The 24,086-nt window shown below is 56.4% G+C and overlaps 2 protein-coding genes across 2 annotated transcripts in view; one reads left to right on the top strand and one right to left on the bottom strand.

The window, feature by feature from the left end:
- Positions 1 to 24,086, bottom strand: part of LOC144937253 (transcriptional repressor protein YY1-like) — a 422,669-nt gene that overhangs the window by 354,187 nt on the left and 44,396 nt on the right. The gene's annotated exons all lie outside the window — the stretch shown is intronic.
- The window catches only part of LOC144937252 (cytoplasmic dynein 1 heavy chain 1-like), a 162,394-nt gene that overhangs the window by 119,176 nt on the left and 19,132 nt on the right, over positions 1 to 24,086 (top strand). Inside the window, exons 52-72 of the mRNA XM_078864650.1 lie at positions 2,568 to 2,729; positions 3,910 to 4,124; positions 4,731 to 4,935; positions 7,697 to 7,870; positions 8,016 to 8,135; positions 8,539 to 8,659; positions 9,105 to 9,300; positions 9,967 to 10,084; positions 10,813 to 11,028; positions 11,730 to 11,942; positions 13,177 to 13,304; positions 14,129 to 14,282; positions 14,498 to 14,644; positions 14,755 to 14,905; positions 15,888 to 16,141; positions 16,778 to 16,912; positions 17,652 to 17,746; positions 18,237 to 18,441; positions 21,510 to 21,585; positions 22,814 to 22,974; positions 23,841 to 23,952. Coding sequence (XP_078720776.1) covers positions 2,568 to 2,729; positions 3,910 to 4,124; positions 4,731 to 4,935; positions 7,697 to 7,870; positions 8,016 to 8,135; positions 8,539 to 8,659; positions 9,105 to 9,300; positions 9,967 to 10,084; positions 10,813 to 11,028; positions 11,730 to 11,942; positions 13,177 to 13,304; positions 14,129 to 14,282; positions 14,498 to 14,644; positions 14,755 to 14,905; positions 15,888 to 16,141; positions 16,778 to 16,912; positions 17,652 to 17,746; positions 18,237 to 18,441; positions 21,510 to 21,585; positions 22,814 to 22,974; positions 23,841 to 23,952 — 3,358 coding nt within the window. The remainder of the gene's footprint in view (positions 1 to 2,567; positions 2,730 to 3,909; positions 4,125 to 4,730; positions 4,936 to 7,696; positions 7,871 to 8,015; positions 8,136 to 8,538; positions 8,660 to 9,104; positions 9,301 to 9,966; positions 10,085 to 10,812; positions 11,029 to 11,729; positions 11,943 to 13,176; positions 13,305 to 14,128; positions 14,283 to 14,497; positions 14,645 to 14,754; positions 14,906 to 15,887; positions 16,142 to 16,777; positions 16,913 to 17,651; positions 17,747 to 18,236; positions 18,442 to 21,509; positions 21,586 to 22,813; positions 22,975 to 23,840; positions 23,953 to 24,086) is intronic.

Genomic DNA, 24,086 nt, shown 5'->3' with positions numbered 1-24,086 from the left:
TGCGCGGTCCTGATAAGGACGGCGTACCAGGGGGAGTCCAGGGCTCTATCTCAGACGTCTTCCGCCTCCTCTTCTTTAGCTAAACATCACTGCCGAGCCCTTCGATACAATCCCCTTTTATACCCAACCCCTCCCTGAGGGGTGGGGCCCCGGGGGATCATAACGACCGAATCGACCCCCCAGGGTGTCTGGCGCGGACGTCGCAGAGGGCACCTGCTTGTGCACACATGTAGCCCCGCCTACTGTGTTTGTTTACCATAGGCTGCCATGCATAACGGGCTCTCTCTCTAACACCCCTACACAAGTATAAATGCTCATCTATGGGACCCGTGGCTATAACAGCTCAACCCAAGCTTTGATGCTTGCATTGCCATTGTGCTGTTCGCCTTTTGGCGTTCTCTGGTCTAACACTGGTGGTGAGTCAAGGTCATAACGGAGGCTGTCTCTGGTGTGGGCCAATCAGTTTCATGGACAGTGCATATACATGATCAAAGCATGTTGTTTGCATGTTTTACCACAAACACGTGTGGTTAATTCAGACTTGATGCTTCGCAATCGGTGTCTATTTGGTGTTTGAAGGCTGTTCTTTTTTCATTATAAATACTCATTAATGGGCTGACACCATACACATATATAAGACCGCCAAGCTTGGGCAGTCGTTGGTGCAGAATCATTGCGTTTCTGCCTTCCGGCTCGTCTGTGGTTCTCCTCCTGGTTCCTCTGAGTCGTCCTCTCCCTCTCTCGAGAGAGCGAGCGAACTCCGTGTGGCCGCGCATTACAAGTTGACACGATCATAATTATTATTACTCTTCATCATCGATTATCTGGCTGCTTCCAACATTATCTGGCGGTCCCGGGCCGATCCTGCGACACCGACAACACCGTTCCAAAGGCCGTAACCAGTCCGGCGATCGGCATCGCGTGCGTGACAAACAAAATAGCTGCGCTTGATTTCAGTGTTAAATATTATAGATACAGTACATTATACACTACATGCAACTTAAACAATGAAAATACTGCACGTGTATACATCACCCCATGATGCAGAGTGGTCGAGATTGGAGTGCTAAGTACTGTATAGTAAATACAGTAACTTTTTAAAGTAGGATATTTATTTTAGTTAATTTATTCCAATTTCACATAGTAAATACATGTACAGCACTAGAAAAACATATAACAACACATACAAACATAATGTCACACAATAATGTGCAAAAATAAGCTATTTTAAATTATGATTGGTGATTATCTAGCATTTTTAAAAATCTGGCTCCCACTCCTGCCCGAAGCCACTTTATAATTATAATTGATGATCGTCTGTATTATTATTATTGCCAATTTTACATGGTGCTGTCTCACGCCACCGGTCGTGAGTGAGCGACTGAATGAGTGAGCGAGTAACCGACGCCAATTCTATGATTTTATAGAATGGCCAGAGAATTTAAATTTTGTACAGATTTAGTCCTTGCTGAAAACTTTTTTTATACACTGGCCTCAAAATGTAACGTCCAAAATTGTGAACTTTTTGGGTTATAAATAGACTCTTAAACATCTTTTGATCTTGAGGTTTCCCAGGGACCTTGAATCGAACTATGACAGACTTTCCATCGCTGAACATTTTGGATACTAGAAGTCAGAGTATAAAGTGTGCAGGACCAGTTACTCAGAATTCACAAAGCCTTGAACCCGCAGCAGGGAGCCACCTGATCCAGTGTCCAGTTTGGAAATTAAAGACGCAAGCCACAGGAGTGTGACCGTCACTGTGCAACCCACACTATGGACCCTGTAGTACACCCTTAGAGACCCATAGAAATACATCGCGACTCACAGAGACACATAGACTCGTAGAGACGCATAGAGATACCGATACAAAAATACATGCATATAGACCAATAGATATTCATAGAGACACATGCAACCCACACTCTGGACCCCATAGTAAAACGCTGTAGTCTGCACTCCTTCAATGGAGGAGGAGCAGACAAACGACACGAACTCTCTCCTGAAGCCCTTTCGTCGTTACTAGCAGACCTCGACTGTAGCATTTAACTCCTGAAGGTATTGTCATTGGGGTCTGACTTGAGCTTGAAGCTTCGTGCATAAGAAAAAACACTTGACAGTCACTGCGGGGTTACTTTGCGAAGGGTTCTTTACATGCTTCCAGGATGACATCACTCCACTGCTACGGCACCTGCCACGGTAATGTGGAATGTACACCACTGGGCTCACGGCCGCTGACTGAGACGAGTGCCGTCACCATCGCTCGTTGGGAGCAGACGGATATTTTACGACGCGGGCTCCCGCGCTTGCGCCGCTCCTGCTGCTTCCCACCACGCGTTTCCCGCGTCGTGCCCTCCCCGGTGTTTGAAACGACGTCCGACGTTGTTCCTCCTCTTCCTCGTGTGCACGAAAGACAGCACCACCCCCGCAAATACGCATTGTTTAATTCTGGTGGGGGGTGTGGGGGTATTATCTTGACCTTTGACATCGTGACGTCCAGCGCAACCTTTGCCCCCCGCGTAAAACCGAATGCCCCGACGCGGCGACCCCTCCCGCCTTTTCCGCAGGTGCACCGCAAGTACACGGGCGAGGACTTCGACGAAGACCTGCGCACCGTGCTGCGCCGCGCCGGCTGCAAGAACGAGAAGATTGCCTTCATCATGGACGAGTCCAATGTGCTGGACTCGGGCTTCCTGGAGCGCATGAACACGCTGCTCGCCAACGGAGAGGTACGGCGGCGCGAGGCACTCGCCAATTAGCCCAACGGTGGGCGGGGGGGGGAGGTGGGGGGGAGGTGGGGTTGGGGGGTGGGCGCGGCCGGCCCACCGTGGCTGGAGAGGCGAGAGGTCTCGCCGGGGAGCGTGGAGCCGGCGTTTCGGTGAGGTTCTGGGTGTGAGTCTGGAGCGGTGTTCTTCTTCGTTGCAAGGCCCCTGCTTGGCCACTGGCGGCAACCCCCTTGGTGGCCTTTAGTGTGGTCCTGCTGACATGCGGCCCCCGCCCCAGACAATACACAAAAGTGAACATCCCACCCCCATCATCATCGCGCTACTGTCAAACCCCCAATGGTTTCAAATCTGTGGTGGCCATCACACACTGGCGATGTCTTATCGGTGAAAGTGCCGCCCCCCTCCTGAAAATGTAGTGAAGAACCCTGCTCTGGAGTGTGGGGCGTGCGTGGTGAAGCCGGGTGCTCAATCGCCACGGTGAGACTGGTCTCAAGGGGTCGTACGAAACAGTGCAACGCGAGCGTCCGGGGGGAAATGGTCGGTGACACCCGCACACACACACGCGTGCGTGCGTGCGCGTGTGTGTGTGCCGCTTGTGTAATTCAGCGATGGTCGTCCCGTGGATAGGCTGGCCAGGGCCACGGGAATGAGGAATTTCCACCGCTGGCTTAGCACCACCAATGGAGACACTGGCGGAGCCAGTGGGGGGGGGGGGGTGGCACGTGCCCCCCCAATGATCCGATCGAAATCCACAATTTTTATCGGATTATTTGGCATTTTGCGACCACCACTGCCACTGTGTAGCGTATTATTACGTGCAAAGCAGTTATAAGTGACTCAGAATTGTGCGCAGTTGCGTATACAGTTCACGACTTCCCTAAAGGCAAACACCTTCAGCGAGCGCGAGGCCGATCATGTAGGGTTCGAATTTGACCCCCGATCGATGGCTGCGCCATCGCAGCACACGCGTCAAACAACTCCGATCATTTTTCATTGCTGGTGGGGTTGTCCCCCCTACCTGAAAATCCTGGCTCCGCCATTGAATGGAGACGGGCGCCATCCCATTCACCCGAAATGCACTCTGTGCCACCGTGCCTCTCCGTGCCACCCTGTCGCTCTGTGCCACCGTGCCGCTCCGTGAGGCACACCGCTCCGTGGCACCGTGCCGCTCCGTACCTCGCAGGTGCCGGGACTGTTCGAGGGCGACGAGTACGCGGCGCTCATGACCGGCTGCAAGGAGGGCTCGCAGAAGGAGGGCCTCATGCTGGACTCGCACGAGGAGCTGTACCGCTGGTTCACCAGCCAGGTGATGCGCAACCTGCACGTGGTGTTCACCATGAACCCGTCCTCCGAGGGCCTTAAGGACCGCGCCGCCACCTCCCCCGCGCTCTTCAACAGGTGACCTCCCCCCCCACCTCCTCCCCACCACCGTACCCCTTTCATGAACTCCCCCCATGTGCGTGTGTGCGTCGTCATTATTGCTGTCATTGTCGGCCTGTAACTTCCCCCACCGCTGGGTAAAGTCCTCCCCCGTTTTTCTCCCATCCTATCCTTCGCCTATGGGTCTCTGTGGGTCTCTGTGTGATGAGAGTCTATGGGTCTCTGCATAATGAGTCTATGGGTATCTGTGTGAGTCTGTGGGTCTCTGTGTGAATCTATGGGTCTCTGTGTGAATCTATGGGTCTCTGTGTGAGTCTACGGGTCTCTGTGCAAGTGTACGGGTCTCTGTGAGTCTACGGGTCTCTGGGTGAGTCTATGGGTCTCGATGTGAGTTTACGAATCTCCGTGAGTCTATGGGTCTGTGTGTCTATGGAAGTCTACAGGTCTCTGTGAGTCTACAGGTCTCTGTGTCTCTGTGTGTCTATGGGAGTCTATGGGTCTCCGCGCTCATGTGTTGTCATCTCTCTCATCCCGTAACGTCCCACCGGTGGACCGTTGGACCGTGTGGCGTGACACCGCGCCACCTTCGTCTCTCTCCCCACCCCCCCCCCCCCCCCGCTGCAGGTGCGTGCTCAACTGGTTCGGGGACTGGTCGACGGAGGCGCTCTACCAGGTGGGCAAGGAGTTCACGGGGAAGATGGACCTGGAGAAGCCGAGCTACATCGCCCCCGACTCGGTGCCGGCCGCGTACGACCGCCTGCCCCAGCCGCCCTCGCACCGCGAGGCCATCGTCAACGCCTGTGTCTTCGTGCACCTCACCCTGCACCAGGTGCGGTGCGGAGTGCTGCGGTGTGGAGTGGTGTTTTGTGGAGTGGGGTGGTGTGGAGTGGAGTGGTGCGGTGTGGAGTGGTGCGGAGTGGAGTGGAGTGGTGTGGAGTGGTGCGGAGTGGAGTGGAGTGGTGCGGTGCGGAGTGGTTTGGAGCGGTGCGGAGTGGTGTGTAGTGGTGTGGAGTGGAGTTGAGTGGAGCGGTGCGGAGTGGTGTGGTGTGGAGTGGTGCGGTGTGGAGTGGTGTGGAGTGGAGTGGAGTGGAGCGGAGTGGTGTGGAGCGGTGTGGAGTGGAGCGGTGTGGAGTGGTGCGGTGTGGAGTGGTGTGGAGTGGAGTTGAGTGGTGCGGAGTGGAGTGGTGTGGAGTGGAGTGGAGTGGTGCGGTGTGGAGTGGAGCGGTGCGGAGTGGTGTGGAGTGGTGTAGAGTGGAGTGGAGTGGAGTTGAGTGGAGCGGTGCGGCGTGGTGTGGAGTGGTGTGGAGTGGAGTGGAGCAGTGTGGAGTGGTGTGGAGTGGAGTGGTGCGGTGTGGAGTGGTGTGGTGTGGAGTGGTGCGGTGTGGAGTGGAGTGGAGTGGTGAGGAGTGGAGTGGTGTGGAGTGGAGTGGTGTGGTGTGGAGTGGTGCGGAGTGAAGTGGTGTGGAGTGGAGTGGTGTGGAGTGGAGTGGTAAGGTGTGGAGTGGAGTGGTGCGGTGTGGAGTTGTGCGGAGTGGTGTGGAGTGGAGTGGTGCGGAGTGGAGTGGAGCGGTGCAGAGTGGTGCGGAGTGGAGTGGTGTGGTGTGGAGTGGTGTGGTGTGGAGTGGAGTGGTGTGGAGTGGTGTGGTGTGGAGTGGAGTGGTGTGGAGTGGAGTGGTGTGGTGTGGAGTGGTGTGGAGTGGTGTGGTGTGGAGTGGTGTGGAGTGGTGTGGTGTGGAGTGGAGTGGTGTGGAGTGGAGTGGAGTGGTGCGGAGTGGAGTGGAGTGATGCGGAGCGATGCGGAGTGGTGTGGAGTGGTGCGGAGTGGAGTGGTGCGGAGTGGAGTGGAGTGGTGCGGAGTGGAGTGGAGCGGTGTGGAGTGGTGTGGAGTGGTGTGGAGTGGTGCGGAGTGGAGTGGAGCGATGCGGAGTGGTGTGGAGTGGTGCGGAGTGGAGTGGTGCGGAGTGGAGTGGAGCGGTGCGGAGTGGTATGGTGTGGAGTGGAGTGGGCAGAGCAGCGGTGGTGCCGAGGTTCTTGTGCGTCGCTCCGTCTGCTGTTTCTCTTCTTCATCTCTCTGCCTGACCATCTGTCTATGTCTATGTGTCTATGTATCTATGTCTATGTGTCTATGTATCTATGTCTATGTGTCTATGTCTATATGTCTATGTATCTATGTGTCTATGTCTATGTGTCTATATGTCTATGTATCTGTGTATCTAATGTCTATGTATCTATGTCTATGTGTCTATGTATCTATGTCTATGTGTCTATGTGTCTATGTGTCTATGTGTCTATGTGTCTATGTATCTATGTGTCTATGTCTATGTATCTATGTGTCTATGTCTATGTATCTATGTAACTATATATCTTTGTCTATGTATCGATGTCTATGTGTGTGTGTCTATGTCTATGTATCTATGTCTATGTGTCTATGTGTCTATGTGTCTATGTGTCTATGTATCTATGTGTCTATGTATCTATGTGTCTATGTCTATGTATCTATGTAACTATATATCTTTGTCTATGTATCGATGTATGTGGCTGTGTCTATGTCTATGTATCTATGTGTATGTGTCTATGTCTATGTGTCTATGTATCTGTGTCTATGTGTCTATGTCTATGTGTCTATGTATCTATGTCTATGTATCTATGTCTATGTATCTATGTCTATGTATCTATGTCTATGTGTCTATGTATCTATGTCTATGTATCCGTCTATATGGACGTTTGCCCATCTGTGGGACTATTTGTCCATCCATCTACACGTTTTTCCAACTGTCCGTGCATTCCTCTGTTCGGCTGTCGAGTCGTCTGCCCTCGTGTTTGCTGCCTGTCTGGTATTATTCCATTTGTCCATCTCTTTATTCGTTCATCTGTCTCTCAGTCCATTAAAATGGCCTTCCTCCCATCTGTACGTTCAGGTGTGCATCGGCTTGTCCATTCATCCGTGCGTGTCTCTCTGTCAATTTGTCTGTCTGCTTGTCCATCCATTCATCTGTCCATCTCTCAGTATTTTGGTCCATCAGTCCATTCATCTATCTGTCCGTACATTCACCTCTCCGTCCATTGATTTGTTCATCTGTCCTCATCGTCTGTCGGTCCGTGCATTCATCCTTTCATCCCTCTGTCTTTCGAAACATCTGCCCACGCTTAAAACACAAAACTTAAACTATTTGTATTGTATCAGGGAAGGCCCACTGAGCTCTTTAGCTCAAAAAAGTGGCTTAGCACGTGCAATTTATAGCAGTAGCCAAATACTCTAAACGCACGTTGATTTTAAATGTGCAGGGATAAACCGAAGGACCTGGAGAAAAATCCACGCGACCACGGGGAGAGAGAGAGACACGGAAACTCCAAACACACAGCAGGCGTCAGAGTCAGGATCGAACCCACGACCTCCTGTATACCTGGCGAAGTAGCTAACATCTCCTAGGCACCGCGGCCCCATTGGCCCAGCCAAGTTCCCTCTGCTTAGCGGTGAGCCTCAGTGCTCTTGCGGCGGTGGTGTTATCGCCGTTCCGCTTGTTTAGCCAAGCAAGCCTGACCGAGTCTCGCGAGTCGCCTTTTGATGACGGTGCGGGGCCCTGGCGCAGGCGAACGCGCGGCTGGCCAAGCGCGGCGGCCGCACGGTGGCGATCACACCCCGTCACTACCTCGACTTCATCGGCCACTACGCGGAGCTGTTCGGGGAGAAGCGCAGCGAGCTCGAGGAGCAGCAGATGCACCTCAACGTGGGCCTCCGCAAGATCAAGGAGACCGTGGACCAGGTGCCCGTACCCCCTCGCCCACACGCCGTGCCACGCACCCGCACGCACTCACCCCGTCCCCCTCGCCCGCACGCCGTCCCGCTCACCTACATTCTCACTCCGTTCAGCTCCTCCACACGCTCACCCCGTCCCCCTGCCCCTGCAGGTGGAGGAGCTCAGGAAGGATCTGTCCATCAAGTCCCAGGAGCTCGAGGCCAAGAATGCGGCCGCCAACGACAAACTCAAGAAGATGGTGATCGGCCAGCAGGAGGCTGAGAAGAAAAAGGTGCGTACGTGCATGTGTGTGTGTGGATGTGTTTGTGTGCGTCTGTGATTGGTTAGTGCACTTCACGTGGCGACCAATAACAGCAGCAAATATTGAAACGAGCACCTGGTGCGGTGTGTAACAATCAGCAGTGGGGAGACAAAGGCGGCCGGGCGTGGTGCTGGCCACCCGCACCCCCGTGTGCTGTGTAGGCCTTCACATGTGCTCGCTAACAGCACTTGCCCCAACAGCCTGTTTAGGCTAGCACTTGGTGCGGTGCTTAAGCGTCAGCAGTGGGGAGACAAAGGCGGCCGGGCACCGGTCACGCCGCCGTGTCGTGCGCCGTAGGCGCTCGCGAACGCCGCGCACTCCCCCCGACAGTCCGTGAGGCCACGCGGGGACCCTTGTCTCCGTGCGAGTGCAGGTGATGAGCCAGGAGATCCAGGAGTCGCTGCTACGGCAGAACGAGGTGATCGCCGAGAAGCAGAAGAGCGTCTGTGAGGACCTGGAGCAGGTTGAGCCGGCTGTCATCGAAGCCCAGAACGGTGCGGCCGCCCACACCCCTCCCCCACCCCCCCACCCCTCCCCCCACTCCTCACCCCTCCCCTACCCGCCCCCTCCTCCCCCATGCTCGCCCAGGCTCGCAGCTCGGAGCTGCCCCGCTTGTGGGTGTGTGGGGGAGCGGTGGTGCAGCGGTTAGCGCTACGCTGCGCTACGAACCCGGCGACCCGAGTTCGATTTCCGCTCACGGCCACCAACACCGGTGACGATTATCTGAACGGGTCCTGGGCCTTCCCTAGGTCGACTCAGCCTCAAATGAGTACCTGATGCAGTGTGTAAACAACACCACTGGGAAGACAAAGGCGGCCGGGCGTGGCGTTGGCCACCCACCCCCTTGTGTGCCGTTCCGGCCTTCATAGGTGCTCCTTAACAGCACTTGCCCCAACGGTCTGTTAAGGCTACACGGGGGAACTTTATCTTTGTGTGCAGCGGTGAAGTCCATCAAGAAGCAGCACCTGGTGGAGGTGCGGTCCATGGCGAACCCTCCGGCCGCGGTGAAAATGGCGCTCGAGTCGATCTGCCTCCTTCTCGGGGAGAACACGACGGACTGGAAGCAAATCCGCTCCATCATCATCCGCGACAACTTCATCCCCACTATCGTCAACTTCTCCGCCGACGAGATCAGGTGTGCGCGTGCGCGCGTTGAGGAGCGACACTCACAGCAACGAGCGGAGCACCGGGCGGCTAAAGCGCAGCAGGTTGGCACGGTAGGGGGCACAGGTAGTGCATCTGCCAGTCGTTTCAGGCAGTCGACCCATGACACCTGGGTCTGTCCCGTGGCGTGAAGGTGCACCGAGCCTGGCACAAGCACTGCGGTGACGTCACCGCCACTCAGTGGTGAATGGCAGCTATTGTTGTTGTTGTGAGTGTGTACGTTATGGGGAGCGGCAGTGTATTAGTTAGACCACAGCAGTACGAACCTGGCGACCCGAGATTCATACTCGCGACCAACTTGCCTCAACATTCTGTTAAACGCTGTAGGGTGGATCTTTGTCTCTGTGTGTGTACGTGCGTGTTTACGTGTCTCTGGGGGAGCGACAATAGAGAGGTTAGCGCACTGCACTATGAACCTCGAGACACGAGTTCAATTCCTGCTCATGGCCAACACCAATCACGAGTATTTGAACCGGTCCTAGGCCTCCCCTAGGTCAACTCGGCGTTAAGTGAGTACCTCGTGCAGTGTGTAAGCTTGTGCATGGGGGAGACAAAGGCGACCGGGCGTACGTGCAGCCAACACCGCCCCTCTCACCGCGTCGTTTAACCGACGGGCCGTTTGACCTCCCCAAACCAGCGACACGATCCGGGAGAAAATGAAGAAGGGCTACCTCTCCAACCCCAACTTCAACTACGACACGGTGAACCGCGCCTCGCTCGCCTGCGGGCCCATGGTCAAGTGGGCCACGGCGCAGGTGAGGGTCCATCGCCGGTCGGGGGGGGGGGCCATCGTCTCACTGCTTGAACAGAGGAAGTTGGGGGTGGGGGGGTGATGGGCTGCCACTGAGTGAGATGCCCCCGGTATTATAATTTGAATAACATCAACAATTTACTTATTCGTCCAGCAGTCCTAGGACTCTTTTTATCAGGAGGGTCCTGACACTACATTGGGTTTAATGTTATTAAGATGTTTTCAGCCAATTAAGGATGAGTGTGTATTGTGTGTCTGTATGTACGTTGAACTTCTCTCACCAACCGTGATAATCGGAGGTGCGGGGGAAGGACAACAAACTAAACACAGAAAGTAGTTCAGATATTACTCAGGTGGGTGGGAGGAAACCGGAGCACCTAGAGAAAACCCACACCTTGCACGAGATGGACACAGATGGCGATCAGTCCACTTGCTGCTGTAGCCGCCTTCTCCTGGCGAGCCAGGGAACGGCCACATCCTCGACAGCCACGGACAGAAGGGGAGTTTCACAACAACATCAGTGCGCTGTGATCCACCGACCCCTTGCTGCCACTGCCCCTGCGGCACCGGGTTACGGTCAGCAGCAGCGTAGCATCGCCAGCGGGCGTGCCGCCTTGACGTGTTCTCATGCGCGGGAGACGAAGGGTGGCGTCGCCGTTCTGTTTCTCTGCGCCCCTGTGCCATCCCCCGTCCACCGCCCGCCGTCTGCCATCGGTCGTGCCGGGACGACAGCTGAACTACGCGGACATGCTGAAGCGCGTCGAGCCGCTGCGCAACGAGCTCCGGAAGCTGGAGTGCGACGCCAAGGACAACCAGGCGCGCGCCGACGAGGTGGAGCACATGATCAGCGAGCTGGAGGCCAGCATCGCGCGCTACAAGGAGGAGTACGCGCTGCTCATCTCGCAGGCCCAGGCCATCAAGGCCGACCTGGCGGCCGTGGAGGCCAAGGTGAGCGCTCCCTACCCCCTCCTGTCCATCCGTCCGTGTCCGTACGTCCCGGTTCTGCACGCCACGCTGCCACGATCGTGACCGTCGGTCCGTCTTAATTGCGCCACGGTGGTGAGATGTTGACTGCCTCGCCTGGTATATGGGAGGTCGTGGGTTCGATCCCAACCCTGACTTCTGTACATTTGGAGTTTGCGGTGTCTCTCTCCCTGTGGTTGTGTGGATTTTTCTCCGGGTCCTTCCGGTTTTTCTCCTCCACATTTTTTTGGCTGCTATAAATTTCCACACGATCATATGCCACTTTGTTGTGCTTTTTTAGTTGAAACTAATAAAAAAAATTTTTATTTTACCAGGTGAGGCCCACTGAGCTACGTAGCTGTTTTTCAGAAGTGACCTGGTCACACAAATGGTAGCTCAACGAAGTGGCTTATCATCACGTGGAAATCTATAGCAGTAGCCAAATACTCTTAAGCGCGTGACGTTGATTTTAAATGTGGAGAGAAAAACCGGAGGACCCGGAGATAAATCCACGCGACCACGGAGAGAGAGACACGCAAACTCCAAATAGGCGTCAGGATCGGGATCGAACCCACGACCTCCTGTATACCTGGCGAGGTAGTTCACATCTCTTAGCCACGGTGGCGTCCGGTCTCCACGCTCACCGTCACGGTCGCGGCGGCCGTGGCCGCGTGGGCCGCGTGCAGGTGAGCCGCAGCACGGCGCTGCTGCGCAGCCTCGCCGCCGAGCAGGAGCGCTGGGAGCAGACGAGCCAGACCTTCCGCACGCAGATGTCCACCATCACGGGCGACTGCCTCCTGTCGTCCGCCTTCATGGCCTACGCCGGCTACTTCGACCAGCAAATGCGCCACAACCTGTTCAGCACCTGGGCGCAGCACCTGCAGCAGGCGAACATTCAGGTGGGGCGGCTCGCGCGCGGGACGACGCTCCCGTTTGCCGGCCCTGGCCGGGGAGTCGGGGACTCGTGTCGCCGGCCGGTTGGTGGTGCGGGTCGTGGTGGCCGCTCCGCTCCACTGCGCCTTCGTACGCACAAAGACAAAGATCACCCGTGTAGCTTTAACAGACTGTAGGGGCAAGTGCTGTTAGCGAGCACCTATGAAGGCCGGTACACGAGGGTGTGGGTGACCAGCACAGACGCACACACGCACACACATGCACACACGCACGTAAACACAATAACGCAAAAAGATCAAAAGCAAAGATCCCCCGTGTAGCCTGTTAGCGAGTAGCACCTGTGAAGGCTGTCACAGCCCACGAGCGGGTGGTGTGGCCAGAAAACGATGCCCGGCCACGTTTGTCTTTTCAACGGCAATGTTTACACACTGCACCGGGTACTAATTTGAGGCCGAGTCGACCTAGGTGAAACCCAGGACCGGTTCAAGTAATCGTCACCGGTGTTGGCCGTCCCCCTCCTGTGCCTCCACGTGGTGTGGGAGGCTCCGTGGTGAGCCCCATGTCCGTCTTAGTCGCAGCGGCGCGTTAGAACTTCACATTCCGTGTTTGTTTTCGCCAGGCAGTGAGAGCTCCTCTTCCGTAGCCTCGTTGTTGGGTTTTCTCCGAGTGCTCCAGTTTCCTCCCTCCCACATGTAAACACTCGTTAATTGGCCGGTCACATTTTAGTAAATGAACCTTATGGCGGGACCCCGGGGTCCCAAATAAACGGAAGTCAAAATCTTTATTTATGTATTTTTGGCAACTCCATCCCACCGCGCACATAAACGCCGCGACTCACGTGGCGCAGATCATTCTGCTGTCATGTCGTCCAAGCACAGCAGCCGGATGAATGCGCAGAAGAAACAAAACTTTGAAACTTAGATTTGCGCATCGTGTAGAGCTCGTCTAGAATAGATTGCCGTATCGTTTGCCTTCAACAGACATAAAATGACGTCGCAACGTAGTTTATGCGAGTGCCAGGGGTCCCGCCATAAGATTCATTTGGAGGATCGCAGAGTTTGTGGGGGAAGGAAATTTGGCTCCGGCTCATCGCCTGGCTGGCTGCTGCCTCCCCGCTTGTATGTGGTTCCTCCTCGCCCCTCTGAGACGTCCTCTCTCTCTTTGACAGCGAGCTGTACGCGCGTGTGCGTGCGTGTGTGTACGTTTGTGTGTACGTGTGTGCACGTGTGCGTCCCGCAGTTCCGCACAGACATCGCGCGCACGGAGTACCTGTCGAACGCAGACGAGCGGCTGCGCTGGCAGGCGCACTCCCTCCCGGCGGACGAGCTGTGCACAGAGAACGCCATCATGCTCAAGCGCTACAACCGGTGACGGCGCCGCTCACGCTCACACGCCGACGACGACTCACCACACTCACCACACCACACTCACCACACCACACTCACCACACCACACTCACCACACCACACTCACCACACTCATCACACCACACTCACCACACCGCACTCACCACACCACACTCACCACACTCACCACACCACACTCACCACACCACACTCACCACACCACACTCACCACACCACACTCACTACACTCATCACACCACACTCACCACACCGCACTCACCACACTCACCACACTCACCACACTCACCACACCACACCACACTCACCACATCACACTCACCACACTCACCACACCACACTCACCACACTCACCACACCACACTCACCACACTCACCACACCACACTCACCACACCACACTCACCACCCCACACTCACCACACTCACCACACCACACTCACCACACTACACTCACCACCCCACACTCACCACACTCACCACACGACACTCACCACACCACACTCACCGCACTCACCACACCACACTCACCACACCACACTCACCACACTCACCACACCACACTCACCACACTACACTCACCACCCCACACTCACCACACTCACCACACGACACTCACCACACCACACTCACCGCACTCACCACACCACACTCACCACACCACACTCACCACACCACACTCACCACACCACACTCACCACACTCACCACACCACACTCACCGCTCTCCTCGAGCCCGAGACCACGGCGCGAGCTCCTTTAGAGATTGGGAGCACTTGCCTCAACAGCATGTTGAGACTATTGGGGGGGGATCTTTGTCTTTGTGCAGGTACCCACTCATCATCGATCCGTCGGGCCAGGCGACGGAGTTCATCATGAACGAGTACAAGGAGCGCAAGATCACGCGCACCAGCTTCCTTGACGACGCCTTCCGCAAGAACCTGGAGAGCGCCCTGCGCTTCGGAAACCCGCTGCTTGTGCAGGTCTCTCGCTCACCACCGCTCGCTCACCGCTCACTCACCACTCCTCACTCACTGCTCACTCGCAACCCGCTCACCACTTACTGCACTCACCTCGCCACAGTGACCACTCAAACTCCAGTCAGACTACACTCGTGTTGCCCGATATGACAACCGCGTGAACTCTGCGTTGCCCCGTGTTGCCCGCTATCGCTCCGCGTGGCCCTGCGCTGCCGCAGGACGTGGAGAGCTACGACCCCATCCTGAACCCGGTGCTGAACCGGGAGGTGCGGCGCACGGGCGGCCGCGTGCTCATCACGCTGGGCGACCAGGACATCGACCTGTCGCCCTCTTTCGTCATCTTCCTCTCCACGCGGGACCCCACGGTAGCCGCGACCGCGCCCCGATTCTCTTTTCCCCGATCGCGTCCGCGGTAGTTTCCTGCCACGTTCGGATCCTCCGCGTCATCTTGTTTTCCGCGTCCCCTCCGCGCCAGGCCGAGTTCCCCCCGGACCTGTGCTCGCGCGTCACCTTCGTCAACTTCACGGTGACGAGGAGCAGCCTGCAGAGCCAGTGCCTCAACGAGGTGCTCAAGGCGGAGCGGCCCGACGTGGACGAGAAGCGCTCCGACCTCCTCAAGCTCCAGGGCAAGCGGCGCCACCTCGACCCCGAACCCCTCTCCAGCGTCGCTGGATCACGTCACTGGGTCGCGTCACGGGGTCACGTCACTGGGTCACGGGGTTACGGGGTCACGTGGCGGGGTCACGGGGTCAATTCGCTGGGTCACGTCGCTGGGTCACGTGGCTGGGTCACGTCGCTGGGTCACGTGGCTGGGTCACGTCACTGGGTCACGGGGTCACTGGGTCACGTCACAGGGTCACGTCACGGGGTAGCATTGCGATCCGATTAACATCGCGCCACGATGTTAACTACCTCGCCTGGTATGCAGGAGGTCGTGGGTTCAATCCCGACCCTAACGCCTGCTGTATATGTGGAGTTTGCGTGTCTCTCTCCCCGTGGTCGTGTGGATTTTTCTCCGGGTCCTTCTGGTTTTTCCCCTCCACATTTATAAACAACATCACGTGTTTCGGCTGCAATACATTTCCACGCGATAAGCCAATTCGTTGAGCTATCATTTGTGGCCGGGTCACTTCTGAAAAAGAGCTACGTAGCTCAGTTGAACCTTATCTGGTAATATAAAATAATTTGTCGTTCATATCCTGTGCGGGGGGGCGGTGGCCGACGATTTGAGCCAAACGCTGAGGGCGGTGCGAGTCGACTCGGACACGGCTCCTACGAGCCGCGCGAGCCACCACCAAGCCACCGAGCCACAAAGCGGCATGCGTGAAGGCTCGATATTGGACTACCTTCCCTGCGGTCGAATACTCGCGCCGACCTGACATGCTGCCTGACGAAGGCGGGAAACCCCCACGCCCGGTGTGGCGCGGCTGCTGTCACCGATGACATTACCAATCCCTGGCCCGTCGCTATTTGCGTTCCGATTTGTCAAACAAATGGAGAGCGGCGCTCCGCGGGGTCGTGGATCGGGGAATCAACCGCAGCTGGGGCCTACCCTGACCTTACGCCCGCCCGGTGACCACCCCCCATGCCCCCCCTCCCCCCAATCAGGCGAGTTCCAGCTGCGCCTGCGTCAGCTGGAGAAGTCGCTGCTGCAGGCGCTGAACGAGGTGAAGGGCCGCATCTTGGACGACGACACCATCATCACGACGCTGGAGAACCTGAAGCGCGAGGCGGCCGAGGTGACGCGCAAGGTGGAGGAGACGGACGTGGTGATGGCCGAGGTGGACGCCGTTTCTCAGCAATACCTCACCCTCTCCACGGCCTGCAGCTCCATCTACTTCACCATGGAGGCCCTCAGCCAGGTGAACCGGAGACGGAACTCTCCCTCCCAGAGGATCCCTCAGCTCGGGAAGGGCAGCCGCGTGGCGGCGGCAGCCACGTGGCGGCGGCAGCGGTGGCAGCGGCTATGCTACGCTACACGTACCGGATTCCTCCGGTCTAAATAAAATATTCTCGTTCCAATTCTGACACGTGGCTGCCGCCGGTGATCCGGCGCTGCGGTGGCAGCGGCAAGGTTCGGTGGATCACCGCACACGCGGGATGTTGTAAAACTCCCTTCCCGTGAGCGTCGGGGAGGTGCTCATACCCTGGCTCGCCAGGAGAATGCGGTACAGCGAAGTGCCGACTCATCTCCATCCGTCCCTTGCACGCGTAGGTTTTTACCCCGGCTGCTCCGGTTTCCTCCCGCGTGTAAAACGCTCGTTGTTTGGCTTTATCTCTGCGCCTCCGTGTGTGCTGTGGACCGCACGGCGTCGTGAGCGGAGCCGGTCTTCAGCCTCACGTGACGAGGAACTCCCCAGGGTCCTCCTCGAGCGGCGGTGAGGAGGGGCCTCACGGGAGTCGTCGCCGCCGCTTGGGGCGGCGCCGGCTCCGTGTGCGCCGGCAGCGGCAAGCTGAGACGACCTTCTTGTCCCCCGTGCCCTGCCACCCGCGCGCAGATCCACTTCCTGTACCAGTACTCGCTGCAGTTCTTCCTGGAGGTGTACCACGCCGTGCTCTACGATAACCCACACTTGGAGAAGGTGTCGGACCACGGCATGCGCCTCGCCACGCTCACACGCGACCTCTTCCAGGTGATGGGGGCCTCTCCCGGGTGATGGGGGCTTCAAATGATATCTGAGCGAAGTGGCTTATCACGTGGAAATTTATAACAGCCGGATTCACCCCGTAGCTATGAACACACACACAGTGTAACTGGTGCAAGACCAAAAATCCCACCGCTGAAAAAAGTTACCTGCAAATTACTCAATTGGGATCACACAGCAGCAGCAGCATCGCCCCCTCCTACGTAGACTTGGCAGGATTCTCCTGAAAGTCCGAGTCTCGAGACTCGGCCTGTCCTGGGTGAACAAGCGGAACTCTCGCGGCAGCAGCAGGAGTGCGACACCATGAGGACACTGGCAGGGAGGGGTCCCCGTGAAGCGATGTGCCGGGGGTCGGGTGGCACAGGGGGCTGATGACGGACGTGTCATTCGGAGACTCGTGTCTGTCTGTGTACATGGAGCGGAAGTGTAGCGGTTAGCACGCTGCGCTACGAACCCGGCGACCCGGGTTCAACTCTCGCTAACGGCCAACACCGGTGATAATTACATGAACCGGTCCCGTGTCTCCTCTAGGTCGACTCAGCCTCAAATGTGCACCTGGTGCGAGGTTTAAACAACGCAACTGGGGAGACAAGGACGGCCGCGCGTGGCGCTGGCCACCCACCCCCTCGTGTGCCGTGCCGTCATTCATAGGTTGTCGCTAACAGCTCTTTCCCTAACATTCAATTAAGGCTACAGGGGGGATCTTTGTCTTTGTGCGTGTGAGCAGGCCGTGTTCAACCGCGTTGGCCGGGGGATGCTGCACCAGGACCACGTGACGTTCGCCACGCTGCTCGCTCGCATCCGCCTCAAGGGCATGCCCAGGTGACTCCCTCCCTCCCTACCCCCTCCCTCCCTCCCCCCTCCCTCCATCCCTCCTTCCCTTGACCGGACGAGCTCCTGATGGGTTTTTCTCCCAGACTGGGGAAGCTTCTGAGTGATAAACGGGAAGCGTGGGGGGTGGGGGGGAACGCTCTCCATGGAACCCAGTCCCATGACGCGTCTCCGCCCGCAGTGGGGTAAAGGGTGGCTAACTCCCACTCCTTCCAAGACGACAACAACGATGACAACAACGACAACAACAACAACAATAACAAATTCCCTCTTGGCGGTGGGGGGGGGGGAGGGGTTTTTTGTAGAGCTCCGTCGAGTGGGGGCCATTCCTCCGCCAGCGTCGCGAGCGAGAGACGACTCCGTTACACTTTTACGCGATCCGCCACCACAACCGGCTCGACTCGCGAGTTTGTGGTTGTGGGACGGAGGGAGACCCCTGACGGCCACGCGGCCCCCCATCCACTCCCCCCCCCCCCGGCAGCGAGCCGTCGTACGACGCCGAGTTCCAGCACTTCCTGCGGGGCAAAGAGGCCGTCGTGGCTCTCGGAGGAGCGGGCCAGGCCGCCGTGAGCGGTCTCGCCCTCGCCAAGGTGCCAGGCCTCACGTCGGATCAGGCAGAGGCCACCGCTCGCCTGGCCCGGCTGCCGGCATTCCGGGACGTCGTCGCGCGCACGCAGGCCAACAAGGTGCGTGGCCGGGGGGGGGGGGGGGTCTGGGGTGGGTGTGAGCGCCGATTCGGCACGTGGCCATCAAGTTGGGATTCGACAGTCTGCTGCAGGGGTGGCCAACCTGGAACAGAGTACCCATGAGTTCCGCAAAGAGCCAAGGATGTATGATTATATATAATATTATATCGTCGTACAACTTTAATTCATTATTGTTTGCTGCTACTGCGCTGGTACGTTTCGGCGTTATGGGATTGCACGTGTGGTGTGGATGGGATAGTACGTGTGGTGTGGTTGGGATTGTTTGTGTGGTGTGGTTGGGATTGTACGTGTGGTGTGGATGGGATTGTACGTGTGGTTGAGATTGTTTATGTGGTGTGGTTGAGATTGTACGTGTGGTGTGGTTGAGATTGTTTGTGTGGTGTGGTTGGGATTGTTTGTGTAGGGTGGTTGAGATTGTACGTGTGGTGTGGTTGAGATTGTTTGTGTGGTGTGGTTGGGATTGTTTATGTGGTGTGGTTGAGATTGTACGTGTGGTGTGGTTGAGATTGTTTGTGTGGTGTGGTTGAGATTGTATGTGTGGTGTGGTTGGGATTGTTTATGTGGTGTGGTTGAGATTGTTTGTGTGGTGTGGTTGAGATTGTACGTGTGGTGTGGTTGGGATTGTTTATGTGGTGTGGTTGAGATTGTTTGTGTGGTGTGGTTGAGATTGTACGTGTGGTGTGGTTGAGATTGTATGTGTGGTGTGGTTGGGATTGTTTGTGTGGTGTGGTTGAGATTGTTTGTGTGGTGTGGTTGAGATTGTACGTGTGGTGTGGTTGGGATTGTTTATGTGGTGTGGTTGGGATTGTACGTGTGGTGTGGTTGAGATTGTACGTGTGGTGTGGTTGGGATTGTTTGTGTGGTGTGGTTGGGATTGTTTGTGTGGTGTGGTTGAGATTGTTTGTGTGGTGTGGTTGGGATTGTACGTGTGGTGTGGTTGGGATTGTTTGTGTGGTGTGGTTGAGATTGTACGTGTGGTGTGGTTGAGATTGTTTGTGTGGTGTGGTTGGGATTGTACGTGTGGTGTGGTTGAGATTGTTTGTGTGGTGTGGTTGGGATTGTACGTGTGGTGTGGTTGGGATTGTTTATGTGGTGTGGTTGAGATTGTACGTGTGGTGTGGTTGGGATTGTTTATGTGGTGTGGTTGAGATTGTACGTGTGGTGTGGTTGAGATTGTACGTGTGGTGTGGTTGGGATTGTACGTGTGGTGTGGTTGGGATTGTTTATGTGGTGTGGTTGAGATTGTACGTGTGGTGTGGTTGAGATTGTACGTGTGGTGTGGTTGGGATTGTACGTGTGGTGTGGTTGGGATTGTACGTGTGGTGTGGTTGGGATTGTACGTGTGGTGTGGTTGCGATTGTACGTGTGGTGTGGTTGGGATTGTACGTGTGGTGTGGTTGAGATTGTACGTGTGGTGTGGTTGAGATTGTACGTGTGGTGTGGTTGGGATTGTTTGTGTGGTGTGGTTGGGATTGTACGTGTGGTGTGGTTGGGATTGTACGTGTGGTGTGGTTGAGATTGTTTGTGTGGTGTGGTTGGGATTGTACGTGTGGTGTGGATGGGATTGTACGTGTGGTTGAGATTGTTTATGTGGTGTGGTTGAGATTGTACGTGTGGTGTGGTTGAGATTGTTTGTGTGGTGTGGTTGGGATTGTTTGTGTAGGGTGGTTGAGATTGTACGTGTGGTGTGGTTGAGATTGTTTGTGTGGTGTGGTTGGGATTGTTTATGTGGTGTGGTTGAGATTGTACGTGTGGTGTGGTTGAGATTGTTTGTGTGGTGTGGTTGAGATTGTATGTGTGGTGTGGTTGGGATTGTTTATGTGGTGTGGTTGAGATTGTTTGTGTGGTGTGGTTGAGATTGTACGTGTGGTGTGGTTGGGATTGTTTATGTGGTGTGGTTGAGATTGTTTGTGTGGTGTGGTTGAGATTGTACGTGTGGTGTGGTTGAGATTGTATGTGTGGTGTGGTTGGGATTGTTTGTGTGGTGTGGTTGAGATTGTTTGTGTGGTGTGGTTGAGATTGTACGTGTGGTGTGGTTGGGATTGTTTATGTGGTGTGGTTGGGATTGTACGTGTGGTGTGGTTGAGATTGTACGTGTGGTGTGGTTGGGATTGTTTGTGTAGTGTGGTTGGGATTGTTTGTGTGGTGTGGTTGAGATTGTTTGTGTGGTGTGGTTGGGATTGTACGTGTGGTGTGGTTGGGATTGTTTGTGTGGTGTGGTTGAGATTGTACGTGTGGTGTGGTTGAGATTGTTTGTGTGGTGTGGTTGGGATTGTACGTGTGGTGTGGTTGAGATTGTTTGTGTGGTGTGGTTGGGATTGTACGTGTGGTGTGGTTGGGATTGTTTATGTGGTGTGGTTGAGATTGTACGTGTGGTGTGGTTGAGATTGTACGTGTGGTGTGGTTGGGATTGTACGTGTGGTGTGGTTGGGATTGTACGTGTGGTGTGGTTTGGATTGTACGTGTGGTGTGGTTGCGATTGTACGTGTGGTGTGGTTGGGATTGTACGTGTGGTGTGGTTGAGATTGTACGTGTGGTGTGGTTGAGATTGTACGTGTGGTGTGGTTGGGATTGTTTGTGTGGTGTGGTTGGGATTGTACGTGTGGTGTGGTTGGGATTGTACGTGTGGTGTGGTTGAGATTGTTTGTGTGGTGTGGTTGGGATTGTACGTGTGGTGTGGTTGAGATTGTTTGTGTGGTGTGGTTGGGATTGTTTGTGTGGTGTGGTTGAGATTGTACGTGTGGTGTGGTTGAGATTGTTTGTGTGGTGTGGTTGGGATTGTACGTGTGGTGTGGTTGAGATTGTTTGTGTGGTGTGGTTGGGATTGTACGTGTGGTGTGGTTGAGATTGTACGTGTGGTGTGGATGGGATTGTTTGTGTGGTGTGGTTGAGATTGTTTGTGTGGTGTGGTTGGGATTGTACGTGTGGTGTGGTTGGGATTGTACGTGTGGTGTGGTTGGGATTGTACGTGTGGTGTGGTTGGGATTGTACGTGTGGTGTGGTTGCGATTGTACGTGTGGTGTGCTGTGGGCTGGCGTCTGTTGCAGGATTTCCAGAAGTGGCTGGAGAGTGGCTCCCCAGAGCTGTGCGTGCCGCCCCTGTGGAGCGAGGAGAAGCCACTGAGTGAGACGCGGCGCCGCCACACGGAGACCCAACAGCGCACCGCACCACCATAGCCAGCCACACCGCACCACTCCGCACTACCACAGTCAGCCACACCACCCCAGACCACACCACCCCAGCCCAGCCACATCACCCCACACTACCACAGTCAGCCACACCACCCCACACCGCACCATCCCAGCCAGCCACACCACCCCACACTGCACCACCACAGCCAGCCACATCACCCCACACTGCACCACCACAGCCAGCCACACCACCCCACACCGCACCACCACAGCCAGCCACACCACCCCACACCGCACCACCACAGCCAGCCACATCACCCCACACCGCACCACCACAGCCAGCCACACCACCCCACACCGCACCACCACAGGCAGCCACACCACCCCACACCGCACCACCACAGTCAGCCACATCACCTCACACCGCACCACCACAGCCAGCCACACCACCCTACACCGCACCACCCCAGTCAGCCACACCACCCCACACCGCACCACCACAGTCAGCCACATCTCCCCACACCGCACCACCCCAGCCAGCCACACCACCCCAGCCAGCCACACCACCCCACACCGCACCACCACAGCCAGTCACATCACCCCACACTGCACCACCACAGCCAGCCACATCACCCCACACCGCACCACCCCAGCCAGCCACATCACCCCACACCGCACCACCCCAGCCAGCCACATCACACCGCACTACACTACCACAGCCACATCACCCCGCACTACCACAGTCAGCCACACCACCCCACAACACCACAGCCAGCCACACCACCCCACACCACACCACCACAGTCAGCCACACCACCCCACACCACCACAGCCAGCCACACCACCACACACCACACCACCACAGCCAGCCAGACCACCCCAGCCAGCCACACTACACTGCAGTTATGGTGTCGCTGGTGGTAGTGATGAAGATGATGATGTTGATGGTGGTGGTGGTGATGGTGGTGGCGATGTTGATGGTGGTGGTGATGTTGATGGTGATGGTGGCGGTGGTGATGGTGGTGATGGTGGTGATAGTTATAGGTGTTGATGGTGGTGGTGATGGTGGTGGCGATGTTGATGGTGGTGGTGATGTTGATGGTGATGATGGTAGAGATGATGATGGTGGCGATGATGATGGTGATGGTGGAGATGATGTTGATGGTGATGATGGTGGCGATGATGATGGTGTGTGCCCCCCCCCCCCCCCCCCCGTGTAGCCCCCGTGGGGGTGGCGTTGATGCGCCTGCTGAGTGTGCAGGCGCTGCGCCCCGACCGGCTGCTGGCGGCGGCCCACGCCCTCGTGTCGTGCGTCCTGGCCGACGGCTTCATGAGCGGCCTCGACCAGGAGATGGACTTGGCGGCCATCGTCGACAACGAGGTAGCGGCCCGCGGCGGACACCGACGCGGCGTCGTCGCCGATATCAGTCGGCGCCGTCGCCGCCTTAGACCCACGCCCAACAGCCGCGCGCTTCGGAACACGCGCGGCCGTTGTCCCAACTCGGGCCTGCTACTCGCGAGACTCGGCCAGGCTTGCCTGGCTAAACAAGCGGAACGTTGATAACACCACCGCCGCAAGAACACTGACGAAGCAGAGGGAACTTGGGCCAAGGGGGCCACGGTGGTTAGGAGATGTTGACTACCTCGCCTGGTATGCAGGAGGTCGTGGGTTCCATCCCGACCCCGATGCCTGCTGTATATTTGGAGTTTGCATGTCTCTCTGTCTCTCTCCCTGTGGTCCTGTGGGTTTTTCTCCACATTCTGAAAAAGATCTGTACAGCTCAGTGGGCCTTACCTGGTATAATAAAAATGGTTTAGTTTACTATAAGATTGCACTCATTACACACAATGTTCTTGCCACAAATGAACCACATTACCTTGTTGATCTCAACAAGGAGCATAACCATCATGCAAACTCCGGTCATCCTCGCAGTGGCTTTTGGCTAACCATCAAACAAAGGGGGTCACCGCATCGTGCGCTTTCAGATGCGCTTCAGCGGCCGTCTGGAACGCTCTTTCTTCCGATATTAGGAAGCCACTGGAGCTATGCAAACTCATTTCCTTTAGAACATATGTTTGTGTTTAGTTTGATGTCCTTCCCCCACACTGCCGATGGCCACGGTTGGCCACGTACGGTGCAAAATAATTCAACATCCATACAACCGCTGCCCTCGGCTTCTCCATCCCGCGATGTGACTCGGGACGGCTCGTCGCTCCTCCTCATCGCTTCCCCCCCCCCCTCTGAAGGTTCGCCCCGGGACGCCCGTGCTCATGTGCTCCGTGCCTGGGTACGACGCCAGCGGCAGGGTGGAGGACCTGGCCACGGAGCAGAACAAGTTCCTCACCGCCATCGCCATTGGTGGGGGCAGCAGCAGCATCGTCATCGTCGTCATTGTCGACATCATCGTCGTCATAATCGTCGTCGTCATCGTTGTCGTCATTGTCATCATCGTCGTCGTCATCATCATCATCATTGTCGTCATAATCATCGTC

The sequence above is a fragment of the Lampetra fluviatilis genome, chromosome 18 (assembly GCF_964198595.1).
Source record: "Lampetra fluviatilis chromosome 18, kcLamFluv1.1, whole genome shotgun sequence".
In the NCBI taxonomy this organism is placed as follows: Eukaryota; Metazoa; Chordata; class Hyperoartia; order Petromyzontiformes; family Petromyzontidae; genus Lampetra; species Lampetra fluviatilis.
This window is presented reverse-complemented; position numbering and strand designations above follow the sequence as displayed.